Genomic DNA, 20,772 nt, shown 5'->3' on the forward strand with positions numbered 1-20,772 from the left:
CTTCATTTTTTCCCCCTTACATTAGATTGAGTTTAGCAGAAGAGATATATAGGACTCCTTGATGGAGACTTTAGAATGAAGATCGATTGTAAGCTCTAAGGAGCCGGGCCCTCTGATTCCTCCTCTATTGAATTGTATTGTAACTGTACGGTCTGCCCTCATGTTGTAAAGCGATGCACAAACTGTTGGTGCTATATAGATCCTGTATAATAATAATCTCTATTGGAGAGATCTTACTACTGTCATGCCTGGGAGAGGCAAGAAGCCAGCGGAATGTTCAGCCTGCCAGTGTTTGCTCCTAGTTCATTGAACCTATAAAATATTTGTGAAGTGGCTACTCAATGAAAAGGTGTTGTGTATGTAACCACCTCTGCTTTACCTGAGTTTCCTGTTTTGATCAGGCAGGGAATTTATTTCTGTAGCTAATAAAATAGGTGTGAGGATACATCCTTTGTTCTGATGTGTCAAATATGCAGATTTGAGCAATTATGATAAATCATTATAATGTCAGAATTTTTAATTCCTGGAAGGCAGTGCATCTGATAATTTACATTTGATGCCTAACCGGTTTGAGCTATATCGTTTGTGTGCAATGAAAGCCCACGTTCTCTGTTCAATTAAGAAAGCAAGCTTTTAGTTATAATTGGATTTCCCTGTAATTTGTCCATCTGATATACCTCTGATTTAAATACAGTGTATCCTGTCTCACTCATTCACACAGGACTTTCACGTTTGCTTTATTTAACCACTTAAGACCCGGACCGAAAGGCAGCTAAAGGACCTTGCCCCTTTTTGCGATTCGGCACTGCGTCGCTTTAACTAACAATTGCGCAGTCGTGCGACGTGGCTCTCAAACAAAATTGGCGTCCTTTTTTTCCCACAAATAGAGCTTTCTTTTGGTGGTATTTGATCACCTCTGCGGTTTTTATTTTTTGCGCTATAAACAAAAATAGAGCGACAATTTTGAAAAAAATGCTATATTTTTTACTTTTTGCTATAATAAATATCCCCCAAAAATATATAAAAAAAAATTTTTTTCTTCAGTTTAGGCCGATACGTATTCTTCTGCCTATTTTTGGTAAAAAAACCCGCAAAAAGCGTTTATCGGTTGGTTTGCGCAAAATGTATAGCGTTTACAAAATAGGGGATAGTTTTATTGCATTTTTATTAATTCTTTTTTTTTATTACTAATGGCGTCAATCAGCAATTTTTTTCGTGACTGCGACATTATGCCGGACACTTCGGACAATTTTGACACATTTTTGGGACCATTGTAATTTTCACAGCATAACATGCATTTAAAATGCATTGTTTATTGTGAAAAATGACAATTGCAGTTTGGGAGTTAACCACTAGGGGGCGCTGATGGGTTTGTGTTCACTGAAGTGTGTTTACAACTGTAGGGGGGGGTGTGGCTGTAGGTGTGACGTCATTGATTGTGTCCCCCTATAAAAGGGATGACACGATCGAAGCTGCAGCCACAGTGAAGAACGGGGAAGCCGTGTTTACACACGGCTCTCCCCGTTCTTCAGCTCCAGGGACCGATCGCGGGACTCGCGCGGCGATCGGGTCCCGCGGTCCCGGAGCTTCAGCCCGCGACCCACGGCTGGTTACTAGTACAGGACGTACCTGTACGTACATGTGCCCAGCCATGCCATTCTGCCGACGTATGTGTGCAGGAGGAGCAGGGCTGTGGAGTCGGTAGATAAATGTTTCGACTCCGACTCCTCAGTTTTATGCACTTCCGACTCCCAGACTCCGACTCCTCTGTATTAATATGCGAATGTATTTTATACATTCCTTGAGGAAAAGAAACGCAACCTACCACAGGACTACTGGCTGGGAAGCCAACAGTCTACTGTATTGCACAGTTTAAGCAAAAGACAAACACAATGAAAACAATCAAGTGGCTGGATAGTAGCAGCAGGCATAAACATCAGGAACAGGATCTTTACCAGTTCAAAAATACAAACCACATTATTTGGTTGTTTTAGAACAAAAACAAAGCTTATCTATAATGAACCAAAAACAAAATCTGTAAAACCTAGAAATGGTTTATATTAATCTTGAAATGTAGTTATAGGCTTAGCAAATGCAAATCAATTCAATGTAGAGTTCTAAGGAAGAGAATTGCCTCTGCCAGATCCTCTTTCATAGAGGCTCTTAAGTCAGACTTTATTATTTTTAGGGCTGAAAATAATCTTTCGACACTGACTTGGGTGGGTGGCATTGCAGTAACTATTCTGGCCACATTACTAACGATCTCTGGATAAACAAGGATGGCTTCTTCAACAGTAAGTTTTGATGAGCGATCATATTTTTCAACTTCTTTTAGTGCTTTATAAAACTCCTGTTGGAATTTTTTTATTTGGACACTTACTGGTTCTCTAACATGCGTTCCCTGTAAAAGCAGAACACATCACTATGGAAAGTATAAGTATTGCAGCTCCTAATTGTGCGTTGTGTGCCATATAGTGAAGCACATGAAAAGCATGCTTCTTCACGGTCACTTAACGTGTTCGTTTTGCGGTTACGTGAGGCACTGCATGCATTGGTCTTTATTCTTACAGTAGAGAAGTCATTAATTATAACTTTTTGTGAATTGGGACATTTAAACTTGCTTTTTTTTTTTTTATTATTCCAATCTAATTTTAGTAGGAGTCGGAGTCGGTGCATTGTTTGCCGACTCCGACTCCAGGTACCCAAAATTTCCCCCGACTCCTCGACTCCGACTCCGACTCCACAGCCCTGTGCAGGAGGTGCTGCTTTTTGGAACTGCTAAATCAATGGAATTAGTTCCGTTTAAGGCCCCTTTTACACGGGGCGGATCTTTTTGATGGACTCCGTTTGCTCAGTGGGGATCGCTCCATTGATCCCTGCTTAGCAGGCAGATGGCAGGTCCATCTCGGCTCATTGTGCTGAGATGGACCTGTAAGAGTCCCGCTCTCCTCTATGGGGAGATCGGATGAAACAGACCGCCTGTCCATTTTCATCACATCCGATCCACCACTGATGAAAAATAGGATCACCATCTGGATTTGGTGGATCGGATAGCAACCAGTGTCAGCTGACATGTCACCGCTGACATCTGCTGCCCCATAGGGGTGAATGGAGGCTCCGATCAGGTCCACTAGAAAAATTGACAGGCGGACCTGAGTACACAGCTCGTGTGAAAGGGCCCTTAAAGTCGAACTAAATCATGAATTTAACTTTTTATTCAAAACTTTACTATCGCTTTAAGTATTAGGTTCAGGTAAACAATTATGAATAGAGGTAAGATTGAGGTTTAACAATGAGATTTAGAAATTGGTTGAGTATATAGATTAAGAATAGGGGTAGGTTTAGTGACTGACACAATATTCGTTTTTCAGATGTAATAAAAAGGAATTGTTATGTGGTAAACAGTACATTTCACTGCTGAATGTATATAGGTGGTATGAATTATTATTATTTTTTCACAGCTGTAAACACAGCTGTAAACCCATGTGCAAGAAAATATTGCATCAATGCTTTCCATTCAAGTATTGATAAGTTGGAACATAGAATATCCCCGAGCACTTGTGCTGTGTGTGTACTCAAGAGAACTTTGCCAAACAGACTTGACTGATAAATGCACGCTTGTGTACCATAAGGGCACATTTACATGGGCAGAAAAAAATATTCTGCACTTGGATATGCACTGCGCATAGTTTTGCATACATTTATCACTATTGTAGTCAACAAGCCCATACACACGGCTGCACCTACCTGTGAAAATGTGTATTGAAGTTAGCTGCATGGAATAAAAAGTAGAACATCTGTGTCCAGCGCTGCACAGATCTGTAGATTTACGTGTTAACATGCCTAAGAGCCGGTTCACACAGGGGCGGCACGACTTCGGGGGCGACTCGGCCAGGCGACATGAAGACGACATCTAAGGCGACTTGCAAAATGACTTCTGTATAGAAGTCAATGCAGGTCGCCCCCGAAGTAGTACAAGAACCTTTTTTTTTTTTTTTGCGTAGCTCCTATTAGAACAGTTCTATTCACTAGAATAGGACGCGACTTGTCAGGCGGGTGCGTCGCCTGATGAGTCGCCCCAGTGTGAACCGGGTCTTAACGAATATGCGTATAAATGTGTAGCCATTCATTTAAATGAAAGAAGAATTGTACATATATCAACAATGTACGCATCTGAACAGGAGTACTTTAAATGAAAAGTGTCTTCTTCAGAATCTTCTGCCAACAAGAACCAGCGAGATATATATATATATATATATATATATATATATATATATATATATATATATATATATTATTATCAGAGACCCCCAGGGAATAAAATGGTGGTCATTGCAACTTTTTATGTCCCATGGTATTTAGGCAGAAATTTTTCAAATGTGTTTTTTTTTTTAACAAAACAGTAAAGTTAACCCAATTTTTTTGTATAATGTTAAAGATGATGTTACGCCGAGTAAATAGATACCTAATATGTCACGTTTTAAATTTGCGCACACTTGTGGAATGGCACCAAACTTAAGTACTTAAAGGGACACTAAAGGTTCCCGTTTAAATAAATAAATAACAAACATGTTATACTTACCTCCACTGTGCAGCTCGTTTGGCACAAAGTGGCCCGATCCTGGTCTTCTGGGCGTGCGTGATACAGTGGCTATAGCCGCCGACTGTATCACTCGGCCCCGGCACGGCGTGTCATTGGATGTGATTGACAGCAGTGCGAGCCAATGGCTGCGCTGCTATCAATCCATCCATTCTAGCCAATCAACTGCCAGACTGAGTGGAGAAGAGGACGTCGGAGACGAGCGCAGCAGGTGAACGGGCTCAGGTAAGTAAAAGCGTCATTGCCAGGGTTTTTTTCACCTTAATGCATAGGTTACATTAAGGTGAAAAAAAAGAACTTTTACAACCCCTTTAAAGCTCTCCATAGGCAACACTTTCAATTTTTTTACAGGTTACATGTTTAGAGTTACATAGGAGGTAACTCTCCTCCAGGCTGGAAAGTCTGAGATATAAAAAAAAAAAACACAACAATCTTGGCTTTCCAGCCAAGTACATGGCAGTATTCACAACTGCCAGGCCGAACATGACGTCATAACGTCGTGCCCAGACCTCCTAGAGTCATGGAGACTGCCATGTGGTCACTGGTATTCTCTATGGTGAACGTCCGCTGTCACAGGTTCCGCAGATCAGCCACTTGATTTTTTTACAAGTGGCGGGAGGGGGCGGGGGCTGTGCTTCTAATGGCTCGCCCGTGTGATCGGTGAGCCGGTAGAAGCATATCCCCCCCCCTGCCACTTGTAAGAACAATCAAGTGGCTGAACTGCTGCTATGGTTGTTCTTACGGTGCAGGGAATCACGGGCTGAAAAGTTAAGTACCTTTAGGTGCAGGCATTGTCCCAGTATAACCACTGAAATGGGAGGACATCCATGAAGTAGTTAATTTGGACCAGAAATGTTCAGAAGAGAACCTTTTTTATTTTGTTTTATTGCACACGCTCTAACCTCCGATTCACACTTCTGTGAAATCTATGCTGATCAGATGCAATCCAAAAAGCATAGATTTGCATGTCATGTAAAGTATTATTTCCAATGAAGGCTGTTCACATACTGTATATGCGATGTGAATTTGATCCTGTTTAAAAAAGGGTCCTGTGTTAGTTTAGTGCAGTGCGAATTTCAGCTCCATAGACTTCTATGGGACTGGATTATCACTGCAAATTTTTTGCCTAGATTTTATAGACGATACAATCACAGATGTGATTGGAAACCCCACATGCTAAGCAGAATTGGCATTGCGATGTAACAAAATTGCAATGCAAATTCGCACTGTGTACAGCTTTAAATTTGTACTCAATTCACACTGCATCAGTGTGAACCCAGACTTAAAGTGCAAGTAAAAAATAGTTCCAGCTCAGGACGTGAGATTCTCTGACCTCTTGTTTTCAGCTCTTCTGGCTGCATAGCCCAGAGGTCCTAGATTTTCATTGTATGTCATTATTCTCCTATATTTGCATGACGGACAGAAACAATCAGCTCACAAAACAACATGGCTCTTACCTGTCATGTCCTGTGTTCTCCCTTCTTGTTTGCTGACAGCTACATTTTTATAAACAAGTAACAAGTGGCTTATAAGGGAGCAGAATAGAATGATTAACAAGGGCCAGAACCACCCTTTTAAAGTGGTTCTAAAGGTGAAAGTTTTTTTTTTTTTTTAACTTGGATGCATTCTGGTGAAAAAAACCTGCAAGCTTCTCCCAGACCCCCCCCCCCAACCCAGCACCCCCCTATACTTACCTGAGCCCGATCTCGATCCAGTGATGTGCCTGAGATCAGTGGCTCTGTTTTCTCTCCTCACTGGACAGAGAGGCAGCAGCGGGAGCCCATGGTATAACTGGACAAGTTATTTAAAGATGGGCTAAATGGATAACAAAAAACTCCACTAAACCACATTTGCATGGGTCCTACTGTCCTAACATGAGGGATTCATCCCTTATTTTTGGAATTTGTGATATTTGAAATCTCTCATCACAAAAAATAAAAGAAAAAAATGAATCTGTCATCACCAAAAAATATTTTTCTTGATAGGCTTTCTCCTAATGTGATTTATTTTTTCTTCCTACAGAAAGGAGGGAGAGCTGGAGGATGGTGAAATAGAGGATGGTGGATTTGAAGAGGAGCCTGAGCCAGAAGAAGTAAAGGAAGAACCCAAGGAAGAAGGGGAGAAGCCCCCTAGTGAGAAGTCGCACAAGAAGTCAAGAAAGCGTAAGAGGGAGAAGAAGAAACGCAGGCGTAGGGAGAAGCACAAGGTGACCATGCCCTGGGGTTTGTTGTGTACTAATTAAAAAAGAAACGGTGACAGGAAGCTATGCTAATACACTTAGTTATGTAAAATATATAGTAACTTGTATGCAGCAGCCTACACATCCATCTGGTTACACACCCATGCTAGGACATTACAAGGGCTCATTCAGTTGGGTGCTGTTACCCGCACTCCATGCATGAGCCATATTTCTCTTCCGTTCATGGACGGACACAGCAGCCTTTGACCTTAGGGTTATATCCGCTTCCTTCCAGGAGAGTTAGGCAGAAAAAAAGCACTTAAAGTGTTAACTTTCCTCAGTGCAGCTACTCCCAGGGGGCGTGGCTCCCCGGGTATAACCCACACCCTGCTCTAGCAGCCCCAGTTTTTTTTCAGCCTAATGTCAGGAGAGGACAGGCCCTCTAGAGTCCCTGTACTCTGCAGTTTTTTTGGGGGATTTTTTCCGCTTTTTATTGTTTTATTCCTGCATTTTTGGATCCTGAGATTCTTCTATCAACTGCCGACTGGGTGACAGGCTGGGTCTTGGCTCTTGTAGTCCCCCCATGTTCAGCCATCGAGCGTGTGCCGGCCCTCAGCTCAGCTTTGGGACGTCCACGACAGGCCCCATTGCTTCAGGGGCGGCCGGGGAACTACATGTTCCAGGGCACACATATGACCGGTCTCTATGGCTTTGTCACAGTGTGTCTGGCCGACAGCCATGCCGTTAGTGGACGTTGGTTCTGTCTGAGATACCTCCAGCCAGTGGTCACAGGATGGGTAAGTAGTGGCCCCTTGCTCAGGTAAGGTGGTACGGCTGGTGTTTTCCCCTGGGAGGTCGACTGAGGGTTCTCCCTGCTTTCCTCTCTCCCTTATTTCCTCTCCCTCCTTCCCCATTTGGGTAGCGGCTGTGAGGGGGGCCTTCTGGGGTCTCTTTATTACCACGGGGGCCTGTGTGTATAGCGGGGGCTGTGTTTTTTACAGTACAGGTGTTTGTGTGCTGCGCTGTGTGTACTGGGTGCTGTGTCACTGGGGCTCTTTTTAAACTGCGCAAAGGCCGCCATTTTGCCGTGGTCACGGTTTATATGGCTCGGTGGCCATTTTCCTGTAGTCCTATGGTGTTTTTTCCTCATATGGCGGCCATCTTGGATTTCTATTTGGCCTTGTGCAGCGGTTTTTGCGCTGCAAAAAGACCGCGAATCTCCCTGAGGTGGCAGACACAGCGCAGCCAGCTTTTGTGCACACCTCAGATTTTTCTCAGCTCACGCTGCACCGGGTGGGGTGGTGAGTTCCCTGGGGGCCTCTACCTCTGTTGTTAGCAGCCAGGAGGTGACTGGTGGTTCTGCCTTGCAGTTCCGAGTGACACAGCGGTGGGGCATTATGGAGCCTGAACCTGGTACTTCTGCCCCAGCAATGCCTGAGTTAACCCTTGGTGCCCCTCCCCCTGCCACATCTGTTGAGGCAATGTCGGCTGTCCTGGAGGCGTTTCTCGCCAGGTTTGAAGCGGCTAGTGGCCAGAAGGGGGGTAAAAAGCGCCCCCTCCCTGAGCCTGCTTCTGGGGATGTCTCTGACACAGAATCAGGCCCTGCTATTGCATCTGGCTCTGGTTCTGTCATGTCAGATGATGCGGGCTTAACCCACGCGGACAGTGAGGATGACTCTGCTTCAGGGTCAGTTGCTGAAAAGGAATTAGTTGGAGCTCTTATTTCTGAGGTGCGTGATACTCTGAAACTGGAGGATCTGGCGGAGGCACCAGATGTGCCAGTCCCTTTTGGGTTCCGCAAACCGCAGCGCACCACAAAAGTGTTTCCTTGTGTTCCTTATTTGGACAAATTATTGTACAAGGAATGGAATACGCCGCAAAAAGTTTTTGCCGTTCCAAAATACTTTGCGACCCGTTATCCCTTTGAGGAGGACTTTTTAAAAAAGTGGGTCTCTACTCCGTCAGTGGACCCTCCCGTGTCCAGATTGAGCAAAGCCACCACGTTGACTGTGGAAGGGGCTCCTGCCTTTAAGGACCCCGCAGATAGGAGAGTGGAGGCTGTGGCCCGCTCCATGTTCACAGTAGTGGGTTCGGCTGTGAGACCGGTTTTGGCCGGGACTCTGGTGTCGCAGATGCTGACTGAACGGGCAAAGCTTTTGCTGCAGGAGCTGGAGGCACAGGATGCTTCCGAGACCTGTAAGGACCTGGCCGAACAATTGGTTTAGGGTCTGAAGTTCGTCTGTGAGTCGGTCCTGGATACACTTCCCTTGCTCTCCAGGCCCTCCGCCTAAGTGGTGGTACTGCGCCGCCTTGTGTGGCTGAAATGCTGGTCTGCCGACCAGTCCTCAAAGAAGGCCTTAGTGAATTTGCCCTTTAAGGGTGAACGGCTTTTCGGGGCATCCCTGGATGACATCATTAAGGATGCCACGGGTGGTAAGAGCACGTTGCTCCTACAGTCTGGGAAGGGTAAGGAGCCTCGCCGTAAGCAAGGGCCCTCCTTTACTACTCCCAAGCGTTTTTTTCATGTGCCCAGTGCGGCGGGAAAAGGTGTGCAAGGTGCTAAGGCCCCCGCTGCGGGGCAGAAGCGCACCTGGTACCGCAAGCCCAACAAGCCTGCGGACAAGCCTGCTTCCGCATGAAGGTCTGCCCCGACCGTGTCTCGGGTGGGGGGCCGTCTTCGCGAATTTGCGGCTCGGTGGAGGTCTCTTCTTTCAGACCGTTGGGTTTGCGAAGTAGTTTCCTCGGGGTACAAGATAGAGTTTCTCTCTTGTCCGCCAAACAGATTCTTTCCTTCCAACCTCCAGCTTCCTCCGGTTCGCCGGAAGGCTCTGTCGGGGGCTGTCCAGGATCTACTGGGCAGGGGAGTGATTGTGCCAGTTCCCTCGCAGGAGCGGTTTCAGGGGTTTTACTCCAATCTGTTCGTGGTCCCCAAGAAGGAAGGGGTCCGTCCAATCCTGGACTTCAAGGCCCTTAATTGTTTTGTCAAGGTGCAAAAATTCAGGATGGAGTCGATTCGCTCGGTAATAACGGCACTCCATCAGGGGGACTTTCTGGCGTCCTTGGATATCATGGACGCGTACCTACATGTTCCCATATGCACAAAGCATCATAGATTTCTGCGCTTTGCGATCGGGGAGGACCACTTTCAATTTGTGGCCCTCCTGTTCGGCCTGGCATCGGCACCGTGGGTTTTCACCAAGGTGCTCACCCCGATACTAGCCCTGCTGAGGCAGCGAGGGATTGCTATCATGGGATATCTGGACGACCTTCTCCTGCGAGCTTCCTCAGGCTCAGAATTAGAAGAGAATTGGCTGGCTTCTGAATATCCAGAAGTCAGTGTTAGTTCCATCCCAGAGACTGGAATACTTGGGGCTAGTCCTGGACTCCGCGGAGGCGAGATGTTCCTCCTGACGGAGAAACTGAAGACCCTGCAATCTTCAGTAAAGCAGTTGTCGACCCAGAAGTGGTTGTCTCCTCGATTCTGCATGAGGGTTCTGGGTCTGATGGTGGCCTCTTTCGAGGCGGTCCCGTATGCACAATTCCAAACCAGGGAGCTACAGAAGGAAATTCTGTCACGTTGGGACAAGCTCCCGTCTTCTCTGGATTACCAGATTCAGTTGAGCCAGCTGGTCAAGTCTTCCCTGGTGTGGTGGCTGACGTCTCCGGTGCTTCGGATCGGGAAGTCTTTTCTGCCGTGCCGCTGGACAGTGGTCACGACGGATGCCAGCCTCTCTGGTTGGGGGGGCGTTTGGGGTACCCAGTCAGCCCAGGGGCGCTGGACTCAGGAGGAGTCCCGCCTTCCGATCAATATTCTGGAGCTCCGAGCAATCAAGCTGTGCCTTGCCAGGTGGTCCCTGGATCTGCAGGGCCGACCGGTCAGGATCCAGTCTGACAACGCCACGGCCGTGATAAAACGTCAATCATCAGGAAGGCACACGGAGTTCAGCTGCAGCGACGGAGGTCGCGCACATCCTTCGGTGGGCCGAAAGGTCCATTCCGGCTCTATCGGCCGTGTACATTCCGGGAGTTCAGAATTGGCAAGCCGACTTCCTAAGTCGCACAACTCTGGATCAAGGAGAGTGGTCTCTCCACCCGGAGGTGTTTCAGAGTCTGTGCCAAAAATGGGGCACCCCAGACAAGGACCTTCTAGCGTCCCGTCTCAACCGGAAGGTGCCACGGTTCGTGGCCAGGTCAAGGGACCCGTGGGCGGACGCGTCAGATGCGTTGGTGGCACCTTGAGCTTACTATCACCTAATTTACGCCTTCCCTCCTCTGAAGCTTCTTCCTCGCCTGCTGCGCAGGGTGGAAGCCGAAAGGATTCCAACAATCCTGATCGCCCTAGATTGGCCGCGTCGCTCCTGGTAAGCGGACCTGGTGCGTCTGGTGGCAGACGCTCCCTGGCGTCTACCCCTGAGAGAAGATCTTCTGTCGCAGGGTCCGATCTTCCATCCTGCTTTACAGTGTTGAAGGACCGGGCCTATCGGGCTTGGTGGTTTCTACCATGCTGCGTGCACGGAAGTGTACTTCTAGGAGAATTTACCATCGTACGTGGAGGGCCTACATCTCAATGTGTGAGGAGATGAAGTGGCACCCCCGTACTTACGTGGTGTCCCAGATTCTGCTGTTTTTACAGCGGGGAGTGGATCAGGCTCTCGCCTTAAGTACGGTCAAGAGTCAGATTTCTGCTCTGGCTGTTTACTTTCAGCGACCCTTGGCAGCGCACTCCTTGGTGCGCACGTTTGTGCAGGGGGTCCGGCATGTGGCCCCTCCTGTGCGCCCTCCACTGCCCCCATGGTACTTGAATTTGGTCCTCTCGGTGCTTCAAGACGCTCCATTTGAGGACATTCGGAAGATCCCCTTGTTGACTGTCACAGAAGGTGGTTTTTCCGGTAGCAATTACCTCGATCAGACTGGTGTCTGAACTGGCGGCCTTGTCCTGCAAGGCCCCCTACTTAGTCATCCATAAGGATAAGGTGGTGCTGCGTCCGCAGCTTTCTTTTCTCCCAAAGGTCGTTTCGGCTTTTCACATTGAGGACATTGTTCTTTCATCCTTATGTCCTCGGCCAAAGAACCCGAAGGAGGCCACTTTACATTCCCTGGATGTGGTTCGGGCCCTTCGAGTGTACTTATCGGCTACGGCTCCGTTCCGGAAGTCGGACTCGCTGTTCGTGTCGGTGACTGGTCCTAGAAGAGGCCTGGCGGTCTCGTCGGCCACCATTTCTAGGTGGATCCGACAGGTTGTGCTTCAGGCCTATGCCCTGAAGGGGCGGGCCCCTCCCTTTCAGGTTACGGCGCATTCGACCAGGGCGATCCTACATCAAGCCTCTGTGTTACAGGTGTGTAAGGCAGCGACCTGGTCGTCAGTCCACACTTGTTCAAAATTTTACAAGGTGGATGTGAGTGCATCTTCTGATGCCTCCTTCGGCCGCAAGGTGTTACAGGCCGCAGTTTAAGGTTGGAGTTCCTCCGTTGAGTAACTCCGGTTTTGTTTGGGGTGAAGTTTGGTTTGCTGTGTTGTTTTCCTACCCCTCAAATTGTTTTGAAACTGTTTGGGGACGTCCCTAAGGTCAAAGGCTGCTGTGTCCGTCCATGAACGGAAGAGAAAATAGGATTTTTGTACTCACCGTAAAATTCATTTCTCTGATTTCATGGACGGACACAGCACCCACCCCTCCTTTGTTTGTACTGCTTGTTACGAACTGGGGCTGCTAGAGCAGGGTGTGGGTTATAACCGGGGAGCCACGCCCCCTGGGAGGAGCTGCACTGAGGAAAGTTGTTAACACTTTAAGAGCTTTTTTTCTGCCTAACTCTCCTGGAAGGAAGCGGATATAACCCTAAGGTCAAAGGCTGCTGTGTCCGTCCATGAACTCAGAGAAATGGATTTTACGGTGAGTACAAAAATCCTATTTTTTCATGTCTGCATCTTCCTAGATCTGCATTCAGCCAGCCTATAGAAGAGGATGCAGACACAATGGCTGCATGGACACGGCTGTATGTCAAAATCTAATATGTATCCAGGAGTGGGTGCATGAACCTGAATGCAGACAGGTCGGGTGCCAACACTCATCTGAATAAGATCAGTTTTTGACACTTTCTGGTTGTGATAAAGATTGCCTGCTCTCTCCCACCCCCCACTTATTTCTACTGGCCCATCACTATCATTGGCTACCTCAGCAGCCATCAGGAAATGGCGGGCAAGCTTTGACATTACTAGGAAGTGGTCAAGCTTTGCTCATTAGTACAACCTGATATACGGGCCCAATTATAGAGAAGTGGATGCTGGTATCTTCATTTCATACCTGGAAATTGTTTTATTTACTACTTAGATTTCATATAGGGTAGTTTTTTTATTTACTTTGTATTGTTATGAGAAGACAGTTCTAAGCTGAGGTACCGAAGTCGATGCAAAATAGTTTGTATTGATTAAATGTTTACCCTTTCTCAACTATTTTGCCACTATCTCATTATGGTCTTTGACTTTTATGTTTGTGTTTTTGCAGCATAGTGACAACAGTTCAGATTACAGCTATGATTCAGATGAACATTCAGAGAGGCCCCACAAACCTCCCATGTACAGAGACTATGATTCCCATTATTCACAGGTAAGGTTTATGTTTTAAAGAACATGTCAAAGCAAAAGAGACTGTGCAAAATATGTTTTGGATTTTCTTGGCACTCCAAAGAACACAACATATTAAAACCAGTAAAGTTTTTAGTAATAAAGTGATCGTGTCGATGTTAAAAGGCAGACTAAAATTTACAAAACTCCATTATGGTTTCCCTTTATTGTCCAGAGTTTATTGGAAGAGTTTAAATCTCAGCTTTTTATTGCTGCCTGTGTCCTCATTTGGAAGATACTCCTTCCGGTTTATTTATTGGGTTTTAGGCAGAACAGCAAGCAAAGAGAAATCCTACCCTACAGAGGCGCAGGCTGCAATTACAACTAATTTCCTCATTTAAAACCGGACAGAGGTTCTAACCTTAATATGTTGGTATTTTAATTGGAAGAAAGACCGATTTAATTACATTGGTAGTGTCAACTGTCTTACAGCGAGGCCATGGACCTGGAAGTTACATAGGACCCCACAAGAAAAATACTTCCAGTTATGATGACTACAGTAATTACAGTGATGGCAACTACAACGAAGAAGATGACGATGACTATGCAGAACAGCTGAAACACTACAGACAAGCAAAGGACAGTCCGAACATGGGAGAACCCCCTTATAAAAAGATGAATATGAAAGGGGGAGAACTAGGTAAACATTTAAAAATTATACTAAATTAATTTGCAAACAGGAACTGGTTACTTTTCTGTGTTACCAGCTCATTGACTATATTACCTTTCACTTCACAATCTTGTCTTTATAACTGAGTCATTTGCTGTTGTAGTAGTCTTCATCTAAAGAGGATTAGCCTTATATGGCCTGGGGGCGTTCATTAGAATTCTTGGTGGCTGCACACTCACAGCTGTGAGTGATACTGCCCTTCCATTCTGCTCTATCTGATTGCTTACTGTCATTAGACTGTAGTGTGTGCTTTACATGCAGTGTTCCTATTGAATAGTACAGCCTATCAAGTGGCAGATGATAGATGTTGAATACCCGAGCTGTAAAGCATCCTTTAATTCAGCTCCTCTACAAAACAACCTTTCCTAATATCGCCATCCTCTATAAACAACTAGTGCATTTTGAGGCTTCCAGCTCTAGATACTAGATCAGAGTGCTTTGTAGCAATTTATTATCCTCCATGTGAATTTTAGATTCTTAGGGCCAGATTCATAAAAGAGATACGACGGCGTATCTCCTGATACGCCGTCGTATCTCTGAGATACGACTGTCATATCTATGCGCCTGATTCATAGAATCAGGTTACGCATAGATCTCCCTAAGATCCGACAGGTGTAAGTGACTTACACCGTCGGATCTTAGGCTGCAATTCTAGGCCGGCCGCTAGGTGGCGATTCCATTGTTTTTATATTTGCACTGGTACAACAATAAAATAAAATAAAAAAACATTAAAAGGACACAATAAAAGAAGACCAAAAGAGAACACAATAAGAAATTAGTTTACCTATCAGGTCCTACGGTCTTGCTTAACTAAATCTAAAGTAAAATAAAATTGTAAATCCTCCCAACTCCCACCACCTTTGTGCAATGCTATTTATATGAAAGACTCCAAAATATGAAGCTGGAGCAGTTCATTTTCCTGAATGAACCCATATATACCATTAAAGTGTTACTAAACCCACAACAGTAAAATCAGCCTGTGCAGTATATGCAGTAAAACATGCTTGTTATACTTATTATTGTATGTGGTCTTCTCCCCCTTCCTCCCCTCCTTTCACTGTCCCCTGATAATTTCCTGATGACACAAACTCTATGGGGTCAGGCTGCACATGCTCAGTTTGGTGTTCATTGCTAGAGAGGTTTTTTGTTTTCTTGGAAGAGTGCATGTGATCAGCACAGGGCCAATCAGCATTGTCCAGACAGAGGGTCTAGACTAGAGTCTTGCAGTCTCATAAGACAGTCAGAAAACTCCTCCTACAAGCTTTAACCAGTGCTTGGCTGGACACTAATAGAAGTCACAAGACTGCTCTAACTGCTGAAGAAAATGTATTTAGCAGTTTATATTTACTAAAATAATTGCATTTCCATGTACTGTGAGAGACCAGATATAGTGAATGCAGGGTCCTGGGTTTAGTAACACTTTAAGATAAAGTGCATGTAGAGGACCCAGGGGTGTATGATGGACATCAATTAACTTTAGGATTAGTTGCTGCTGTTACTTGTCAGAGGTAGACTCAATATATTCAAAATTCTCAGGAGAAGAATAAGAGGCCAATATTCAGAACATTTTGCAGGGAGATCACCTGTTGCTATCCCTACTTTTCTCCACATACATCAATATCATCTACTGCATATCCATCATGTGTTTCTTAGGAATGAAGCCAAAGTATATTTTCAAATAGTGTTGGGGAGACCATCAGGATTGGTGTTGTAAAGGCACCAACAACAGGTCACTGCCTTATTATAGAAACTTTTATTTCCGATCTTGATTTGGAGAGAAAAGTCAATTTTTGGATGATGTCACTTTTGCCACACAGGCGTACATAACGAACTCGCAACAGGTGCGCTCACTACACTCCACCACGTAACAGTATCACCCAAAAATCGGCCATCTTTATGAGGGGCGAGCAGAGAAGCAGGACGTTGATAAAGTAGGGGTTTTCTAGGGATTTTATGGCACGAAAAGACTGTTTTATAAAACATAAAAAAATTGGTTCACACTTGTGTATTTACAAATGCTGTTTATTATTTTGTAGGGGAGCAACAACAAAAAGGTTATTACTATAGTAGGGGAGGTGGTCCTCATAAGAAGATGATGATGCGTAAGGATAGAGGTCGAGGCCGAGGGGGACACAAAGGATCCTATTATCAAGATGGCTATCAGGAGGTAAGGACCAGATAAATCGTAAGCTTTGAATATTTTTAAATATATTGTTGCTTGGTGAGAACTATTTTTTTGAAAGGCGCTCATATCCATGTATTACTTGTATTATTACATGTATTATTGCTTATTTTGATAATGCCTAGTTTGCAGTTTCTGTGAAATCCAAGGTAAGTAGAATAAAAACTGATCAAATAAGCTGCAATGGCAGACTATTTTGCGTTATGGTAAACAGGTTTTCTAGTTAAAATCGTGTCATTTAGGTAATCCGTCTGTAGCCTTGTAATAAGTCTACAGACTATGCTACTTTTCATTTTAAATCATAAAACTGGGTGACAGGCAGGTTTTTGTTTAAATCAGGCTGGCCAGTATGCATTCTGCTGCTCGATGGCCGCATCCTTTTAAGCAAAGACAGATCAAGGTATGCATGAGTTTGGTCCTTTGGTTTAATTGTTTGATAACCAAAACGAACACATTTGCTTGTGTGGAGGCAGAAGGGGGTAGACCACAAGTCAACTAATTAAACTGATGAGACCAATGTTCAGTCCTTGCCAGAGCAAAACCCTGCTATGATGTTGAGGGAGCAGGCCACCTTGTATCGGATTGTCAGGTTGCATAGGCTTTACCAGCCAGCCCAACTTCAGGAAGCATAATTTCCATCAGCGGATAAAACGGCCTCCCTGCAGTAATGTTTGGAATGCTATCATGAGGGAGACTACCATACATGTGCACATTTCTCTTGCCCCATATATAATACTTATAAGGGGAGAACCGCTTTAAATATTTCCTCTATATGTTATACACTGAATAAAGTATACACCATAACTAAATAAATTAAAGACCATTTAACCCTCTCTGTGAGAAAATACATATTATGCATTTTGTTTTTTAAACAAATTAATTATGGGTCTCTCCGATGGTACTTTATCAGTTAACTGAAAATTGTGATGTACTCTTTCTCTAGCAGGATCATAAACCTAAGAAATGGGTGACTATGAGTCAGGAGTTCATTAATCAGCACACAGTGGAACGCAATGGAAAACAGATCTGCAAATATTTTCTGGAACGGCGATGTGTTAAGGTAAATAGGCATTATTAAAAAAAAAAAAAAATGGGAAAGCATGCGACACTTGGCAATCAGTCAGGTTCTATTAGCAATGCTGTTTAAACTTCTATGCAATTTAACAATTAATCAACAGTAAAGTTCACCTTTCTTAACATGTTACACCCATATTCAAGGTGTAACATGTTTCTATTGCACTATCCCCGCACTGACCCCCTCCAAATTTAAATGTAAATTTACACATACATTAAAGTGATATCCTAACAACAATTCATGCAACATCTGTGTAATCACACAAAGTGTACATTGTATATAACAGTGCAGTCCATGTGTTAAATCCAATGATGGTGATCCATATATTGCCTTCCACCAAAATTCATATGCTGCTTTTGCAGTCTTAAAGTGATTGTAATGGCTTGTGTTTTTTTTTTTTTTTTAATAACAAACATGTTATACTTACTTTCTGTGCAGTTGATTTTGCACAGAGCAGCCCAGATACTCCTTTTCTTGGGTCCCTCTTTGCTGCTCCTAGTCCCTCCCTTCTTTGAGTGCCATTCAGCCAGCAGCTTGCTACAGGGGTCACCCAAGCTGACTCAGAGTTCCGTGTATCCATTCAGACACGGAGCCTCGACCTGGCCCCGCCCCTTCTCTCCCCCGATTGGCTGACTGGCTTTGGCTTTGATTGACAGCCGCTACCTGTGATCCCACACTTAAGTTTGATCCACAAAGCTTTTTAGCCTCTCCCAGGCTAGAATAATAACCGCGGCTCTTTAATCCTTCTCCCTTTAGCGCTGCTTCACTCCATATCAATCTCAAATGGCATCTGCAAAGGAAAAACGCCAATAGTGCTTAAACGATCCGTCTTTTTTAAAAGTATAAGGTAAAGTACTCACATTTAAAGGTACTTCCAGCGCACCACTCTATACACACTAAAAATGTCAAATATATTTGAAAAGTCGGTGACACCGCACTGGTCTCTCATTCCACATCAGGTTCCAGGCACCATACCGTCCTGTTGCCCCTCCCCTACACATTATGCTGCAGGGTCACGTGGCTTCCTATGGGGAATTTTTATTGGACTAAACGGCAAACACACTATATTTACCCTACGGACCACAGCCTTTTTACTGGAGTCAAATTGCTCTATTCACTGAATCAAGCTGGGTGATGCCACAGCTTCAATATGGATACACAGAACTACAAGGAAAAAGTCTTAACACTCTTTAACGCTATACTGGACGTACTTGATTTACCCCCTAATTATATACATAGCTCTGAGATGTATTTGGCCATTGGGGCCCAGAATATATCAGATATTTATGGCAATATTGACCTCAAATATATAAAACATACCATCAAAAATCATATAAATATTTACAACAATAATGACCTCAAAATAAAAATATAAAAATCTAATCCTCAAATTATAAATGCAAAATACACGTAGTAGAGGGGCAATAGAATGGTAAGGCTGCTGGAATCTTATGTGGAATGAGAGACCCATGCAGCTAGTGCGGTGTCACGGATTTATCAAATATATTTGACATTTTTAGCGTGTATAGAGCACTGCACTGGAAGCACCTCTAAAATGTGAGTAACTTTACCTTATACGTTTAATAAAAACTGATTGTTTTTAAGTTATAAGTACTATTGGCATTTTTCCTTTGCATGTGCCATTTGGGGAGATTGATACAGAGTGAAGTAGCGCTAAAGGGAGCAGGATTAAAGAGTCACAGTTATCATTATTCTAGCCCAGGAGACGCTAAAAAGCTTTGTTTGACCAAACTTAAGTGTGGGGTCACACGCAGCAAGGTGAGAGCATACCCACAAGGGGGAGCACGAGTGTGATGGGGGAGCACTACAAGCAGCTTATGGATTTTGATAGATGGCAATATATTGATCACCATCATTGGATTTAACACATGGACTGCACTGTTTTATACATGATGTACACTTTTTGTGATTGCACAGATGTTGCAGAAATTGTGGTTAGAATATCACTTTAATGCATGTGTAAATTTAATGCACGATTATAAATTTTCACAATATTTGCATACATTTATATTTTTTGTTTAATCATATTTCACCATTGTTTGCAAACTAGGTACGGTTTTTTCATCGGTGAAAACTTTTTAGCGCAGCGCATTGATTTGATTCACAGTTATTTAAGTCGCATTTACATTTTTTTTTTTCCTGGACTGTTTTTAACTGACTAAAGAAATTTATAAATTTACGGATCATCGTGTACAAAGTTTGTAAGATGGTCTGACTACTGATTGTGCACTCTTAAGTTTTACGACACTGGTATCTGAGGTGGTCATACAAACTAGTGGCAGGTAAAGGGAGAAGTACTGTGTCTGCCTAATTTTGATCATATTTTTAGGCTTTGTTTTTATCTTTTAGGGGGAGAACTGTAAGTTTGATCATGATGCAGAGATAGAAAAGAAGAAAGAAATTTGTAAGTTTTATATACAAGGATATTGCACCAGAGGAGAGAATTGCATCTATATGCATGATATCCTTTCAAAGCACAACTTAATTTTATTTATTTGCTTATTTTTGTTACATCTCATATTTGTGTGCCATTAGTCTGCACTGGTATGTATTAAAGGAAACATTTTCAGAGTTCACTGATAAAACTCTGATATATAGGCTCCTACTGTTAGTAAAGTTTTGTTAGTGCTGCACTCAGTGGAGATGACGTGTGAAAAGGTTATGTAAACCTGAATGAAACGAGTGCCAAATGTAAACTCTCAGTAGAGCGTACAGAAGATTGAAAACCTTCAGTGCTACCGTACAGGTTTTCTGATACAGTGGGTGAATTTAAAAAGAATGAGGATACTTTTAACCACTTGCAGACCACCGACCATAAATATGTCTGCAGGGCAGAAGCTCTGCGCAGGATAACGTACTTAGTATGTGATCCGCACACCGGAGTAGGGCGTGCGCACGTGTACCCCCATACGCCCCAGCTGTGCTGCAATTTGCTGCAGCACAAACCAATCAGCTGGTGCCAGCTGCTGATTGGTCACTGACACCCGCCAATCGGCTCCGGTAATTATTGAAGAGAGCCCTGTGTATGTGAAAAAATACTGACCTCAACAAAGAGCTGTTTAAATGACACCAAAAGAAAGCTGTATTTGTGGGGAAGAAAGGGACATCAATTTTATTTTGGTACAGCATTGCATGACCGTGCAATTGTCAGTTAAAATAATGTATCGCAAGAAATGGCCTGGTCATGAAAGGGGTAAATCTTCTGGAGGGCAAGTGGTTAAAAATTTACCATATAATTTCTACACTGATACTTCAAATGTGACCTTCCATGGCAGACAGAAGGTGTGCTTTTTTGCCATCCTCCTGCTCCCCCAACACGAATGCCTTTATTAAGACATTTGTAAATAAATTGCCCAAATTAAAAGAAAATATTTACCTAGGCCTCCAACATTTCAAGGGGAAAAGGGTGATGTCACTGTGCCTCCC

General features: G+C 44.1%; 1 protein-coding gene across 3 annotated transcripts in view; it reads left to right on the top strand.

Annotated features, from left to right (window-relative positions):
• The window catches only part of ZC3H6 (zinc finger CCCH-type containing 6), a 100,721-nt gene that overhangs the window by 12,245 nt on the left and 67,704 nt on the right, over window positions 1-20,772 (top strand). For 2 of the 3 annotated variants that reach the window (XM_040332628.1, XM_040332626.1), the window contains exons 2-7: window positions 6,623-6,806; window positions 13,280-13,381; window positions 13,831-14,038; window positions 16,105-16,235; window positions 17,194-17,310; window positions 19,696-19,807. In XM_040332628.1, coding sequence (XP_040188562.1) covers window positions 6,623-6,806; window positions 13,280-13,381; window positions 13,831-14,038; window positions 16,105-16,235; window positions 17,194-17,310; window positions 19,696-19,807 — 854 coding nt within the window. The remainder of the gene's footprint in view (window positions 1-6,622; window positions 6,807-13,279; window positions 13,382-13,830; window positions 14,039-16,104; window positions 16,236-17,193; window positions 17,311-19,695; window positions 19,808-20,772) is intronic. The other variant, XM_040332627.1, reaches the window with a different exon arrangement.

The sequence above is a fragment of the Rana temporaria genome, chromosome 13 (assembly GCF_905171775.1).
Source record: "Rana temporaria chromosome 13, aRanTem1.1, whole genome shotgun sequence".
NCBI lineage: Eukaryota > Metazoa > Chordata > Amphibia > Anura > Ranidae > Rana > Rana temporaria.